Consider the following 15,233-nt stretch of genomic DNA (forward strand, 5'->3'; position numbering starts at 1 on the left):
TTCTCACAGTTCACGAGTTCGAGCCCCACACTGGGCTCTGTGCTGACAGCTTGGAGCCTGGAGCCTGCTTCAGATTCTGTGTCTGTCTCTTTCTCTGGCCCTCCTCTGCTCACTCTCTCTCTCTCTCAAAAATAAACATTAAAATTTTTTTGTTTAAATAAAAAATAAATAGGGGCGCCTGGGTGGCTCAGTTGGTTAAGCATCTGACTTCGGCTCAGGTCATGATCTCACAGTTCGTGAGTTCGAGCCCTGCGGTGGGCTCTGTGTGGACAGCTCAGAGCCTGGAGACTGCTTTCGCTTCTGTCTCCTTCTCTCTCTGCCTTTCCCCCACTCATGCTCTCTCTCTCTCAAAAATAAACGCTAAAACAATTTAAGAACAAATAATAAATAAGTAAATAAAGATCCATCAGCTCAGAGTAAAAATGCACCTATTCAGAAGCGGGACCCAGGGTGCACCTGCGATCTTTAGCGGCCCACAGGTGACCCCCAGCTGCCACCTCTGGACACTTACGCCCTTGGTATCCTCACACCGAAGAAACGGTGGTAGACAGAGCCCACAGAGGCCCAAGTTGGGGCAGGACCCACAGGGCACAACAGGAGGGGCCCCTGAGCTGGCCCACGGTGGCCTCTGAGTACATAAGGACAGGTCTCCAAAGCACGTCATCAGGGGAGGAGAGCAAGGAACCACAGGGTGGGGCACGCGACCCTGCGCTTAGCAAGGGCAGACGGTCATCTCTCCGTCTATTTATGTGTGCACAGACCTGTCTGTGCAAGACACTCAAGAAACTCGCCTACACGGTCCCTTTAACGGGGACAGGCCGGTCGCACACGGCCCGTGGGGGCAACTGTCCCCAACGTCCCTTCGTGTCTTCTGTATCTTCAAGTCTGTGAATGAATGACATTCAACTAAGATGGGGGCAGGCAGGGCTGCTGGGTAAAGTGTCGGATGCCCAAGACCCTGCCCCAAACACGCTCATGCTAACGTCTTCTCTGCCGTTTATGTGAGACCCAGGCTCGCCCAGGAGCCCCGTGGTTGCCCGGCTGGGCTGGGACTCCGTTTCACCTGCTCATGGGCTCTCTGAGTGCCTGCTCCACTGCCGGGAACCGCTCGAGGTGCAGGGATTGCGGCCTGGAGAAGAGGGGGCCCCGCACCCCAAGGCGGCCCACGTGCAGCTCACGAGGACAGTAAATAAGCAAAGAGGACAAATACACGGGAGCATTGGCAACAGCGAAGATGGCTGTGGGCAGAGACGGCAACAGTAGCAAGGGTCCTGGGGTACAAAGAGCCTGGCAGTGGAGGGACAGGGGCCAAAGGGTACTTGGGAGGGAGGGGTGGGTAGAGAAGAGGGTGGGGCCCAGAGCTGTAGGTACGGGGGTGGGGGGGGCCGCACTGTATTCCGTGACAGCCCCAAGTACCCGGAAAGGGTTCCCCACATGCTCACTCCGCATCCACGGCCTGCAGCAGGGGAGGGAGGCTGCTGACCCACTCCCGTCCCTGAGGAACAGCAGCAGGATGACGGCCCAGGGCCGCGGAGGCTCACAGGCTGGCCCTCTGCTCCCCCACAGACCGGAGGTCGGGCCAAGGCTGCTGGAAAGAGCCTGCCGTGGCCGACATTCTTGAGCGGATCCCAAGGATGATTCACCGAGGCTGCCAGACGAGCTGGCCTCCCGCAGCGGGAAGGAGGGGCCTGCGTGGGCGTGGGGCCTGAGGCAGCCCAGCACCTACCCCACTGCGAGGTCCTGAGCAAGCTGGGGTCAGCCAGCTAGGCAGCCACTGGGGGGCAGAACCCAGGACACACCGAAGCCCCTGCCTGGGGGTCCCCGGCCCTTCCCTGCTTTCCTGAGTCTTAGCCAAAGCACATTGTACAAACCGTCTTTTCAAAATCTAGGAAGTAAAGTACCAGTGATGATCACTTCTAGAATGTTTATGAGGTGCCCAGTCAGTGGTGAGTGCCTGGCTCAGACTGGCTCTTCCTCCTGCTAAGGTAGACATTGTTGGTATTCCAATATCACAGACAACAACACTGAGGCCCAGAGAAGCTGCCTGGAGCTTAGAACATACTGCGTGACGAGAAGTTCACTCCCACCCCACATCTCCACAGCCTGGAAGAGAAAAGCACTCTCCCCTCCACAGGTGTCTTCCCCTGGGGTGCGGAGCCTGCTCCCGAGGGTCCCCGAGGCGAGGCCCTCCCGCCCCCAGCCAGAGCCCTCATACCCGGGGGTCGATGACCAGGTAGGTGCGGATGTTCATCTCCCTCAGGTGGGGGTCCCGCTGCTGCCCGTGCCCGTCCTCCACCTCATAGGCCTTGTCCAGGTGGTTCAGCGTGGCCTCGGTGATGTGCACCCGGCTGGGGAGACACGAGTCAGAGCAGCGGGGCCCGGAGGAGGCTGGCACCCGGGGCGGGAGCGTCACGAAGTCAGCGCTCCCACCTCTGACCCGCCCCCCGCCCAGAGTGGACCCATGCCTCTGACCCCGCCACGTCCCGCTGAGCCTCACCCAGGGACTCCAGCTGCCTCCATCCTGTTGGCCAGAGACACATCATGGGACCACACATCGTACTGCCACTTTCGCAGCCCGATGACACCACACAGCACGTTCCCCGAGTGGATGCCCACACGCATGCTGATGTCCACACCTGTGGCCTCTCGCACCTGCCTGGGCAGAGCAGGTCGGTCACCCCACCCCAGCCAGGGCTGCCGAGTGACCCAGGCCAGCCACCGTCACCCCGAGCCTCAGCTTCCTCATCTGCAAAATGGGTACAATGCTTTCCCTATGGTGAATCAGTTGTGCCCACGGTACCTACTTAATGGCCTCACACATGTCCAGCCCCATCTTCACGCAGCTCCGGGCATGGGTGGGCAGCGATACGGGCAGGCCCGACACACAGTAATAGCAGTCGCCCAGGATCTTGATCCGCATACACTCATTGGCCTGCAGGGCAAGGCAAGCAGGGGCCTGTCGGCCAATGGCTGAAAGCCGGGGTCCACCCAGGTCAGCCACGTCCCCGGGCCCTCCAGGGTAAGCCAGACTCCTTCACGGCCAGAGGCCACCAGCTGGCCCACCAGCCACCAGTGGCTGCTTCCAAGCCGGACAAAAGGACGGTGGACACAGAGGACTCTCCAGAAGGAACCCTCAGCAACCGTCCGGGGCGACAGCAGCCGTCACTAGGGATGGCCACCTCAGTGTCTGGGAGAGGCACGCGACACTGAGAGGTCTATGAGCTCCCCGCTCTGCCCCAGGCACCGGAACACACGGTGAGCAAAATGGACAAAATCCCCCACAACGTGGGCTCACGCCCAGCGGCAGTTAGGCGCTAAACTAGACACCCAGTGGTGGTCAGTGCTAAGGAGAAAATGGAGGGCTGGGAGGGGAGAGGAAGTTCCAGGAGACCAGAGAAGGCCTCTCAGAAAAGGCATCATTTGGGAAAGGCCCAGAGGAACCGAGCGAACAAGCCAGGCCAGTATGTAAGGAAGAACATTCCAGGCAGATGAAAGACGCAGCATGTGCAAAGGCCCTGAGGGCAGGAAGCTGTTGGCTGGAGTGGAGGGAGTAGAAGAGACGAAGACACAGGTGGCAGGTGCCATAAGCTGGGGTCTGCAGGTGTCCAGGTGACCATGGCGGGTGAAAAGCAGCAGGGTCTTGGGGTGGGGAGAAAACAGACAGGGAAGATGGAGTGAGCAGAGGCTGGGCTCACATAGGAAAATGGCCTTGGAGGGGAAGGGGGGCCCAGGCAGGCTGTCTGGGGTTCCATCTGAGGTGGTACTGTGGCCCCTAGGCCCTCTGCCAGCCCTTTGGCAAAGGTGGCACACACACCAAGGCCTTGGGCGTGGGGTTTAGGGACCGTAAAGGAGGAGCTACATGCTGGCTCCAGTCCCCAGCCACACCCCTCAGGGTGCACTTAGCAGGTGGCCTTGCCCTGTGGCTTCCCGGTGGGGAGGAAAGCCAGGTGCACTGGTGCCCCAGCTCCCTTACTGCATGGTCCCAAAAGGTGGCTCACCTCCTGGACCACAGGTGTCCTCCGTCTCCAGATGTGGTGCCATTCCCTCCCATGCCCAGCCTCAGTGACCACGTAGGGCACCGTCCCTCCCACGCGGTCCCCGTACCCACCACGCCTTTATGAGCAGTCCCTTTACTAAACCTTCTTCCAATGACCTCATCTGAGCGAGTGCCAGTTGTTTCCTGCTGGGCCCTGGCTGCTGAGGGATGGGAAGACAGTGGCTTTTCTAGAAAGCAGCGGGAACTTTGGAGAGGGCCTGGAGGCCCAGCCTGAGGCTCAGGCTTAGGGCTCCAGCCAACCCTTGTCTCCGCCCCGGACAGGCACAGCGTGGCCCTCGGGAGCCGGGCTGCCCGTCAGGGACTTAGGGGGGCCCACGCCCCCAGGCTGATCCCCCGCAGAGCTGGCAAGTCCCCCCCGACACTGAGAAACCGGGGAGGTGGTGTGAGCGTGTTGGGGGTGGGGGGTCCGGAGCCCACGTGCGGTGCAGGGGCCTCTGGGAGAGCCGCCCCGGCTCTCGGGAAGAGGGCACGGATCTGGAATCTGCTGACAGAAGTGTGGGACCAGCCCTGCCCAGGGACTAGCACCCCGGCTGGAAGGCGTCCCTCTCCCGTCAGTACTAAGGACCTGCATCCTGCACCTGCCACAGAAGGGGGGCGGTGCCCAAGAGTTCAAGGGCGGGTCCCTGGGCTTTGTGGCAAGGAAAGGGCCACCTGTGACCAGAAATGCCCCTGGCCCACATATGGCCTAACTCCTGGGAACTCCCACCTGCTCGTTTAAGAGACATCATGATAGAAGGAGGCTCCAAAAGGAAGCCTCCAGGCTGGACAGGCTCTCTGACTCACTCAGTCCCCAGCACCCCGAGGGACAGTGCTCCACAGCACCCCGGCCAGTAGCGTCCTCTGGTAGTCTGGCCACCCCCGTGGTGGCCATTCCCTAAGACAGAGGCCACTCCTGGTGGGCCAGTCCCTCCCAGAACAGAGCAGCGCTGACCGTGAAGAAGTCTTCCCGCTGTGGGGCCCGAACTAGCCTCCCATCAAGGTCCCGACCATTGGCTCTCCACACACGGAGTCACCCGGGAGGCGCCTCAAAACTCTCCCGGGTGTGGGCATTTTATTTAAGCTTTCAACCTGGCTCAGATGTGCAGCCCGCACAGACAGCGTCTGCCTTCAGGGTTAACCCTTGGGTCTCTACTTAGTGGCCCCACTAAGCCTGTCTTCACCGGAAGCTGGGACGGCTGCTCCCAGGCGCCCAAGCTCCCTGCACCACCAAAGCACATGGCATACGGGCTGGGAGCAACCTGAGGGCAGGCCAAGGCCCCCATCTGAGCTCAAGGCTGCCTCCTGGAAGGTCTCAGGACCATTTGGTAAGTTCATGAATAACAGCGCATGCATACACACGCGACCCCGCAGCCCACGAACGTCCCTTCCCCGCCCCCTCCTCTGGTCCCAGCGCTGCAGAACAGTGAGGTTCCAGCCCAGCCCTGCCCGATCTCAGACCTCTCCCTGCCCAGCCGTACCCGGGAGGCCCTCCTCACCCAATGCTCCCCCCGACCCACTCTGGCACCTGCCATGTTCCTCAGGGTCCCGGGATCAAGTTCTCCTCGTCTCAGCCCTAAGTCCGTGCACGTCTGACCCTGGGACTTCATCTCCCTGGTCCTCTGCCCACTCACACTGAGCCACGTGCACTCCAAGGGCTCCCAGAGGCTTCTTTCTATTCCAACCTTTTGCACATGCTGTTCCTTCTGCCCAGAACTGTTCCTTTTCCTCTTCAGGGTCTCTTTTTAGGTTTCTCTTTAGGTTTCTCAAACATGCACACAGTTCACTGGTGATCTTGTCAGAAGGCACACTGTGGCTGAGGCCTGGCATTGTACACAGCCCTCCCAGGCTCCCTGGGAAGGCCGGCTTCTGATGCCCTCGGGGATTGGGATGGAGCTATCTCCTCCTCCAGGCAGCCCCCCTGAGCCCCCTCTGAGCTCTGAGCCCTGTGCGTCCCCCCACATGTACTGACAGTCCCCCCACTGGCCTCACACTCTGGGGACAGGATTCTGGCACCACTCAACCCCCCACCACAGAGCACTCGGAAGTGTTTCCTGACTGAATGTTCAAAGTCAGGCCTCCACCCACCCATCTCAGCACAGCACTGGGCACACGCCACCCCTGGGAGCAATGGGGGGTGGGGGCGGCACAAGGGCCTGCGGGCTCACCTTGGCGATCTGGTCAAACTTGCCGAAGAGCTCGTTCAGCATCACCACCAGCTCTTTGGGGGAGCAATCACTGGCCAGCTGCGTGAAGCCCACGATGTCGGCATAGAGGATGCTGGGGGCGGGGGTGCAGCAGGAGGGTCAGAGCCGGGTCCCTGGAAGCCCCCGAGCGCCCGCCAGCCCTGGCCCCAGCCACCCCGGCCTCTCCTCAGCCTCTGCAGAGACAGGGGAGAAGCTCGGGGCCATAGAGGTGAGTTGATGCTCTGGAGGCTTCATAAAGGCAGAACGCGGCATGCCCCGGAGTCATGGGGCTGGTGAGGACTGCCAGCCCCAAGCCGCTGTCACTGCGGACCACAGGGTGGTGCCGTCACAGACGCCTCGGAACGCCCTCCTACCCCCCCCCCCCACCTTTGCACATCCTTCAGAACCGAGCCCCTGGTGAGACTTGAGTTCATGCTCCCTCAAGCTGAGCTCCACGCCCAACGCTCGACACACACGCTACCCTCGGAGGGCTCCCATGCCACAGATGAGCAAACTGAGGCTCTGGTCCAGGTCTGCCTCAAAGCCAGAGCTTCAGTTGGCACCAGATCTCCCAGCTCAAAGTCCGTGAGTTCCAGACCAGCTCACAGACAACCTCACTGAGGTTGGTGCATTCAAGCAAGATTCTGTAGCCGCTTTGAACCCGCTAAAGACGGCTGTCAGGACCAGGGGACTTCACTTCTCTTTGGGGGAGGGGGACTGTGGCCCCTTTAGGATCACCTGAAAGGACACTTCTCTTCCCAAAAGCCCCACTTATGCACGAAGCCTCACAAATTTAGGGGGCCCCTGGGCCTCTCCCGACACCAATCTGGCCAAATCCCAGCCCCTGGGGAAACAAATGGGGAGACTGAGGCCCAGATTCACCTCCCCCCAGCCCCCTGAGGGACCCACCTGACGTTCTGGTGCCGCTTGACGTACAGGCTGTGGAAGTTGTTGTCGGGCATGTAGCGGCGGTCCCCGCGCTCCTTGAGCCGCTCGATGATGGCCAGCTTCATGCCCATGGAGATGTGGGCGGGCAGCACCGACAGCAGCAGGTTCTCCTGGGCACCGGGGGAGGACAGGCAGGCGCGTGAGGCCCCACCCAGGTGACCTGGCCGCGGGTTTCTCTACGTTCCTTCCTGCTCTGCCTACGGCACCCTCCATCTCTGCTGCCCCGTGTCCTGCCACCAGCCTCCCGTGTCCCCCAGCAACCCCCCAGGGTGAGGCCTGCATGGGTGTCCAGTCATGCAGCCCACGCACACGCTGTTCAGTGATGTCTGACATCCATGGAGAAAGGACACAGGGCGTGGGGCCTGGGAGAGAGCCAGGCAGGGCAGGAGGGCCAGGGATGGCCAGGGAGGACCAGGGGTGGCTGGGGAGGACCAGGGGTGGCCAGGGATGGCCGGGGAGGACCAGGGAGGACCAGGGGTGGCCAGGGATGGCCAGGGAGGGCAAGCGAGGCTGGGGATATCTGGGGACGGCCGGGGAAGGCAGGGCTGCGGCTCTAGGGAGAGGCAGGGTCCACACCTGCTGGCGCTTCTTGACGCGCAGTTTACGACGGATCTGGATGCACTTCACAGTGTAGGTGAAGAGGTCTCGGGAGGCGTCCTGCATCTGGTGCTTGTGGAAGGCACCCGTGAGATTCCCGCACAGGAAGATGACGGCATTCGCCAGTAGCTGAGGGCGGGCCGAGAGCGGGTTCAGTGCCGGGCCTGGCCCGTGCCCTGGGGGTACCAGCCTCCTCGGCGGGCTGGTGATGGCACCCCAGCCCCATTCTCTGACCTCCAACCCGCTCGGGCCAGCACCCTTCCCAGACAGGCCGAGAAACTGAGGCCCAGACAGGTGCTGGTCCTCTAGAGTCACTGTGACTATTAGACCAGGTCTCAGGCCCTTTTCTGCAGCCGCAGGGCTGGGGCCCCAGAGACCCGGGAAGCAGAAGCGCATCATCTCACAGAGCCCAGAGGACAGTGGCAGAAGGCTTAGTGCCCCGATGGGTGCCCAGAGCTCCGGCTTCTGTCTCCCAGAGCTAACGCCAGCCTGGCCCAAGGAAAGTGCACCTGCTGGCCACCACCGACTGTGCACGTTTCACTCAGTGCAAGGACACAAGACAGGGTGCCAGGGGTACTCCCAGCCCTGTCAGGACAGGACTCTGCAGGTGACACTGAGCTACCCAGAGGTGCAGTGGACCCGCGAAGGAGGGCCGGATCATCTGGGGTAGCACAGGCCGGGGAAAAAAAGGCCACAGGCATGTCCCCGCCCTGGGGGGCTGGCTTCCTTAGCCGACTGGGAGAAAGCCCAGCCTGGAGGCCGTCTGTCTGCAAACGGGGCACTGAGGCCTCAGGCCCAACTCACCCACATGGCCTCTGCTGCCCTGTGAGGCCCAAACCACAGCCCCTGCCTCCACCTGCCCCACTCCAGGACCCCTGTGCACACCTCACCTGCAGCCCTGCCCGGACACTGGGCGTTGTGAAGGCCCCCATCAGGGCGCCAAGCGTCAGGAGGTGGGAGATGCTGGAGACCACCCCCGCCACGACGGCCCCCTGCATGCTGAAGGGCAGCAGCGTGTACACGACGAAGACGATGAACAGGAAGAAGGGCACCTGGGGGCGGGGCAGCGCGAGGCTCAGGCACCGGCCACGCTGCCCCTGCCCCAGGACTCAGCCCCAGACGGAGCTGACGTGGGGACCCCTGAAGTCTCTTATCTTCTGGAAATGGCCCCAGAACCCCGAATCCTGAGCCCTCTGCCCCCAGGGCGGCTCCTTCCCCTCCCAGTGGTGACAGACGGTGACAGACTGGCCACGGAACAAAAAAAAGCCAAACTCTGCTTCTGAATCAGACCCAGCCAACAGTATCCATCATTTCCTAGGAGCTGATGTGTGATCTGGGGCCAAGGCCAGGCCTCCCCAGGAGTGAGGCTCTAGGCCCTCGTGACCCAGGGAGTTCCCGCCTGGCACCCGCTGCCGGGGCCCTCCCTCCGCAGCAGTGGTGACTGCCAGAGGCGAGGGTAGGGCCGCCTGCACCCACCACCATCCTGGCCGCTTGCCCCCAGCTCCCAGCCTGCCTGGCCTCCGTGTGTCCAGCCCACCAGTCAGAGGGCGCCACCACTTGGTGACAGTGACCAGCCAGGCCAACGTGACCCAAGCTGGAGAGCTGGGGTGGGTAAGATGGGGGGCAGGCAGCCTAGAGCCTCTGCAGCATCTGTGCTCGACTTGAGGATGGCCTGCCCGGGAATGAAGTGGCACAGAGGAACTCAGAGCAGAGGATGGTTGGGACTGGGCCACCCCGCTGGAGCCCCAGGACTGGCGCCCCCCCAGCCCTTCCCAGGCCACTGGCTAGTTTGTGCCTTTCTGCCTCTCCCAGCTGGAGTTGTGTCATTTCCGACCAAACGAGGGTCCACCTGCAACGCTCCAGCCAGACATCCACAGGGGCGCTCTTCCCAGCTCAGCCATCTCTCCGGCTCAGAGAGGGAACGGGACAAGATCAGCTCAGGGCCCACCCTATGTCACAGACCCATGGCCCGTGGGAGGAGGAAGGCTCAAGGCCAGCGTGCCGAATGCAAGCCCCGTCTCCAGGAGGGACCTGATACCCAGGGAGGGCAGGAGTTGCAGGGTGCACAGAGGCTTGGTGGCATCCAGCCTCCAGGGACACCAGGGTCCCCTGCCCTGTTACCTGTGCTCCCACATGGGTTGTCTTCCTCCACGAGTCAAACACCAGCACGTAGCCCAGCATCATAAGGCAGACCCAGATGAGCAGCGCCGAGGCCCGGAGCCACCGCCGGACGAGGCACTCCACATATACCAGCACATAGAGGACCACGAACACGGCAAGTGTGAAGAAGGTCGTCCCCAGGACAGTCTGGTGTCCAGAGGGGTCCTGGATGGGGCAAACATACACAGAAATGCCTCAGCTTTCCCCAGTGAGGCACTGCCTCCTCCAGGAAGCCCGCAAGGCTAGCCTGTCCAGACTGTCCCGAGCAATGTCACCTGTGTTCTCCTCCACATGGGTGACGTCTCTGAGCCCTCTAAACACCAAGCTCCTCCTCAGCTTCGGGCTTTTGCTGTCTCAACTAAGGTTGCCTTGGCCACCACCTCTCGCCAGTCGCTCTCTGTGCAGCCCCGAGATCCCACACAGCCCAGCCCCGTGATGCTAGCACTGCCCAAACCCTCCCCGTCAGGCCTCCCCCGCTCCCAGGGTGCTCTGTGCACACATGCAGGGAGCAGACGGCACCAGAGGACAGGAGGGGGGCCATGGAAAGCCTCCTGGGGGACAGGCCACTGCTCCTGTTACAGAATGAATGGAGGTCTAGGAGGAAAGGCAAACCAAAGGCACCCCAGCCAGGGGAGCGGGAGCAAAGAGACAGAGAGGTGTGACACTGGGAGGTGGTTAGTAGGAAAGGAGGGTCACAGGTGAGACAGTGCATGTTTCCCCCAGGAGCCCCTAAGCTCCATGGGCACAGAGGCTGATCCAGGGCCAGCACACAGTAGGCACTCAGTAACTATTTGCTGAATGCAGAAGCCAATGTCCTGTGGTTTCTAGCCACAGAAATCAGGCAGCAGGACAAAGCACGCACTGAGTGCTGGCTACTGTACCCATATCACCCTGTCAACCCCCTGTAGTCTCTGGCGTTTTCTTCTAGAACTCTGCTGCTCCATACAGTGGCTACTAGCCACGTGTGGCTACTCAAGTACATTAATTGGAAATTCAGGGGCACCTGGGAGGCTCAGTCAGTTAAGCATCTAGCTTCAGCTCCAGTCATGATCTCAAGGTTCGTGGGCTGGAGCCCTATGTCTGGCTCCATGCTGACAGCGTGGAGCCTGCTTGGGATACTCTCTCTCCTCCGCCCCTCCCCGACTCACACTTTCTCTCTCTCTCAAAATACATGAATAAACTTAAAAAAAAAATCAGTTCCTCAGGGGCGCCTGGGCAGCTCAGTTGGTTAAGCATCCAACTCTTGGTTTTGGCTCAGGTCATGGTCTCATAGTTCATGGGATCGAGCCCCTGCATCAGGCTCTGCACTGCTTGGGATTCTCTCTCTCTGCCCCTACCCTGCTGATGCTCGAGGAAGGAAGGAAGGAAGGAGGGAAGGAGGGAAGGAGGGAGGGAGAGAGGAAAAGAAAAGAAAAGAAAAGAAAGAGGAAGGAAGAAAGAAAAGAGAGAGAAAAAGGACAGCAATTTATTTTAACTTTTTTAATGTTTTATTTATTTCTGAGAGACAGAGAGAGACAGTGTGAGCAAGGGAGGGTCAGAGAGAGAGGGACATACAGAATCTGTAGTAAGCTCCTGGCTCTGACACAGGGGCTTGAACCCATGAACCATGAAATCACGACCTAAGCCAAAGTCGGACGCTTAACGGACTGAGCCACCCAGTGGCTTAAGTTCAGCTCCGCAGCCACACTAGCCACGTATGGAGCGCGGTGGCCATGGAGCGGCAGGGCCTAGCAGTGGCGTCTGCCTGGAGAGCAGTGTGGAGAAGGGCCCTGCGGCCACCGCAGGGCTCCAGGAGCAGGGCCAGGAACCGGGAGCAGGCCGGCCGGGAGCTAGGTCTTCAGGAGACCCGACAAGGTTTTACAGAAAAGGGAGGGTAGTTTACTCGGCCGAATTAACGGAAGATCGCAAAGCACCCGGGACTTCAAAACTAAATTAAAATTAAAAGCGTGTCTTCCACAGCCTAAGGATGCTCCCGGAGCACTTCACAGATACGGACCCCGAGGCTGAGAAGCCCGTGACTTTCCCCGAGGCGTCGCCAGCACCAGCCCAGCCCTGGACCGCCCGCGGGCCGCCTCACTCACCCCGCAGACGAAGGCGATGACGATGAGGGCGATGCAGGCAGTGACAGCCACCAGCAGGAGCGTGAGCAGCAGCGGCCCGTGCTGGCTGGTGAGGCGGTACTTCTCGTAGAGCACGTCCTGGCCCGGGCCCTCCTCGCCCTCGTTAAGGAAGTAGCGCCCCTTGGCCGGCATCTTCTGCCCGAGGCCCGCCCGCCCGGCAGTCCCCTCGGGAGACCCCGCGGCCTGGGCAGCATCTGTGGGCGGACACCGCCCCCCACCCCCACCCCGGTGGACCTAGGCCTCCGGCCTCCCGGGGCCTGGCAGGCGGCGCCGGGCGGGGGTGCCCCAGGCAGGCAGCCACATGGGCACTGGGTCCTGCGCTGCTCCGCGGCCGGGCTGCTCACCGCACCACCGGCCTCTTCCTCTGCGTCCAGGCCGGGCTCACCCGACGCACGGGGTCCTCAGCTCTGTGGAGACACAAAGCAGACCCGGGTTGGACGCGGACTGGCCGCATCCGGGAAGGATGGGGACCAGGGGCAAGCAGGACCAGGCCTCACAGCCCCTGGGCCTGAGTCATCAACCTGAGCCCACACCTGACTTCTAGGTCCTGTTTGAGGCTCTGTGCACAGGGCTGGTTCCCCGGGTTTCCCAGAACCGCAGCAGCCACTAGCCACAGGCAACTAATTAAAGTTAACTGGGGGCACCTGGGTGGCTCAGTCAGTTGAGCACCCAACTTCAGCTCAGGTCATGATCTCATGGTTTCGTGGGTTCAAGCCCCGGTTCGGATTCTGTGCTGACAGCTCGGAGCCTGGAGCCTGTTTCGGATTCTGTGTCTCCCTCTCTCTCTGACCCTCCTCTGCTCATTCTCTCTCTCTCAGAAATAAATAAAACATTAAAAAAAATTTTTTTAATAAAGTTAACTGGATTACAAATGAAATTCAGGGGCGCCTGGGTAGCTCAGTCAGTTAAGCCTTTGACTCTTGATTTCGGCTCAGATCACGGTCTCACAGTTTGTGAGTTCCAGCCCAGTTCGATCTGTGCGGACAGTGTAGAGCCTGCTTGGGACTCTCTCTTTCCCTCTCTCTCTCTGCCAGTCCTTCCTGCACATGTCCTCGCTCTCTCTTTCTCTCTCTAAAAATAAATAAGCTTAAAAAATGAAATTAAAATTTCAGTCCAGCCGTCACACCAGTCACATTGTGAATGCTCAAAAGCCACACACAGCTAGTGGCTGTTATGTCCGATAGCACAGATAAAGACCATTTCTATCGTCTAGAAACTTCTACTGGACAGCACTGCCCTACAAGTCTGACTGTTTCACTTGCCCAGGGAGACATCTTTGTGTCTGCCAGGAGGCAGGGATCAGCCTTCAGCCCTTTCTTCCACGTGGGCGTCTAATGACCCCAGCAGCTTCTGGAAGAGCCACCATTCTCTCCTCAAGAAGTTCAGTGAAGCCACCTGTGTGGTAAGTCAGGTGACCATGCGTGTGGGGTTTGTTTGCAGGTCCTGAGCCGAGACCATGCTCACCCGATTACTGGGGCTCCTTAGTGTGCCCTGGGTCTCAGACTCCCCCGCGCCTGCTCCTCCCTGACCATCCCCTGTGCATTCCTGTTACGTTAAGCTTCCACATAAGACTACATGTTTTACATATATTTTAAAAATTTCCACCGACAAAAAGTTGAGAAGTTTACAAGCTCCACTTCGTAGAAATGGAGCCCAAACCTCAGAGAGGGAGCACAGTGGGCCCTTTATGACAAAATTGGGAGCAGATGCCAGGATGGGCTCCCTCTTTCCCAGCACCACTCATTCATTTGCTCATTCGTTTATTCCAAAGAGGCAGTTAATTGTGCCTGTGGCCCCCTGGGCCCCCTACATACGTCCCATGTGCCAGGCAAGCTCTCTCCCCCAACCCCAGAGCTCCCAGTCCCCAAAGAGAGAAAGGTACCCAAAAATGTGCAATCCCTACGTGCAGGGATTGAGGCCTGCAGGCAGCTGCCATGGTCCCAGTGGACCCCTGTTCACCGGAGCAGCCCTGGACCAGGAGTCCAGGCTCCCAACATCCCCCAGGCCTGCCTGAGCCCAGAACCAGGACAGGGCTGTTGGCAGAGGGTGGGGAGGGCGTAACATGTGAGAAGGCTCAGGGCAGTCACAAAGGGCACAGATGGCCACCAGCAAGAGCTGTGAGAGGAAGAGTCCAGAGCCCCCACAGGCGGAAGAGTCCCTGGAGTCCCTGAGTCCCCGCAAAGTCCCCCAGCGAGTGCCCACCTTGGATCCGGGAGCCACCTCAGGCACTGGGAGCCCCTGTTCCACAAATCCCAGGAACAAAATGGGAAGACCCCTTATTCGGGGGCGGGGGGAGGAAGCTGTTTGCCAGGGGTCCTGGACCCCCCCGGCTCTCTCCGGGCCCAGGCAGGCGTCCACAAGCCCTGTTTAACCCGGGCGGCCCTGCAGGGGTTGGGCCCACAACTACCAAAGAGCCCAAAGCATTGAGCCAAGTGGCGAAGCCGATTTCTACATGAAATCCTGATTTATGAATGACAGCAGCTAACGAAAACACTGGAGCTGTGCCGCCCACTCGTTTACAGCCTCTAAATCTAAACCTACCACTTTTTATTCCCCACGAGGCCTTTTGTGTGTATTAACCACACACGCTAGCCCCGTGTTGTAGGGTTTACAAAACAAGATCAGGCCCCCGGCCTGAGAAGCCCCCATCGCAAAGCTCCCCCGGACCAGCTCTCTGCAGTCACAACAGCAGAAAACACTGTCAGGCCAGGTGCCCACATGCACCTATTCACTCTCAAGTTCATAACCTGCAAAGGCCAAGGTGTTACGGCCGTTTTACAGATGCAAGACTGAGCCCAGAGAGGTTGAATGGCTTGCCTAAGATCATACAGCTGGAGCTGATCGTGGAGTTGCTGGGATTCAAAGCCGGGTCTACCAGCTCCTGAACAAGGGTTCCTGGCCCAGCCTCTCTGTCTCCCTGGGAGAGGCTTTCCTGAGTTGTGAGCAGGGGCAGCTCCCGGGAATTGAACCGCGAGGGCACACAACACTGCGCGGCCCTCTCGCCTGGCGGCAGCTCCAGTGCCCCAGGACGGGACTGCCAGGCTGAGAAGCCCCAAACGCCACGGGGCCGGGCAACGACTCCCCACAGCTGCTCTGTCGCCCGGCCAAAGCCCTCAGGCCAGAGCTGTGGGCAGCCAGGACACACACACACACACACACACACACACACACCCCACCCCCACGGCAGCC

The 15,233-nt window shown here is 60.4% G+C and overlaps 1 protein-coding gene across 12 annotated transcripts in view; it reads right to left on the reverse strand.

Moving 5' to 3' along the window:
- The window catches only part of ADCY7 (adenylate cyclase 7), a 59,541-nt gene that overhangs the window by 13,765 nt on the left and 30,543 nt on the right, over window positions 1-15,233 (reverse strand). For 9 of the 12 annotated variants that reach the window (XM_039241909.1, XM_039241928.1, XM_039241888.1 and 6 more), the window contains exons 2-10: window positions 12,006-12,451; window positions 9,886-10,089; window positions 8,655-8,816; window positions 7,744-7,893; window positions 7,129-7,277; window positions 6,202-6,313; window positions 2,805-2,932; window positions 2,498-2,656; window positions 2,216-2,348 (exon numbers count right to left, since the gene is read on the reverse strand). In XM_039241909.1, the coding sequence (XP_039097840.1) occupies window positions 2,216-2,348; window positions 2,498-2,656; window positions 2,805-2,932; window positions 6,202-6,313; window positions 7,129-7,277; window positions 7,744-7,893; window positions 8,655-8,816; window positions 9,886-10,089; window positions 12,006-12,176 (1,368 nt within the window). In that variant the 5' untranslated portion in view covers window positions 12,177-12,451. Of the gene's footprint in view, window positions 1-2,215; window positions 2,349-2,497; window positions 2,657-2,804; window positions 2,933-6,201; window positions 6,314-7,128; window positions 7,278-7,743; window positions 7,894-8,654; window positions 8,817-9,885; window positions 10,090-12,005; window positions 12,452-15,233 lie in introns of those variants that run through there. The other 3 variants (XM_039241937.1, XM_039241944.1, XM_039241951.1) reach the window with 1 other exon arrangement.

Source organism: Hyaena hyaena, unplaced genomic scaffold (genome assembly GCF_003009895.1).
Source record: "Hyaena hyaena isolate Hyena2069 unplaced genomic scaffold, ASM300989v1 scaffold_7, whole genome shotgun sequence".
Classification (NCBI taxonomy): domain Eukaryota; kingdom Metazoa; phylum Chordata; class Mammalia; order Carnivora; family Hyaenidae; genus Hyaena; species Hyaena hyaena.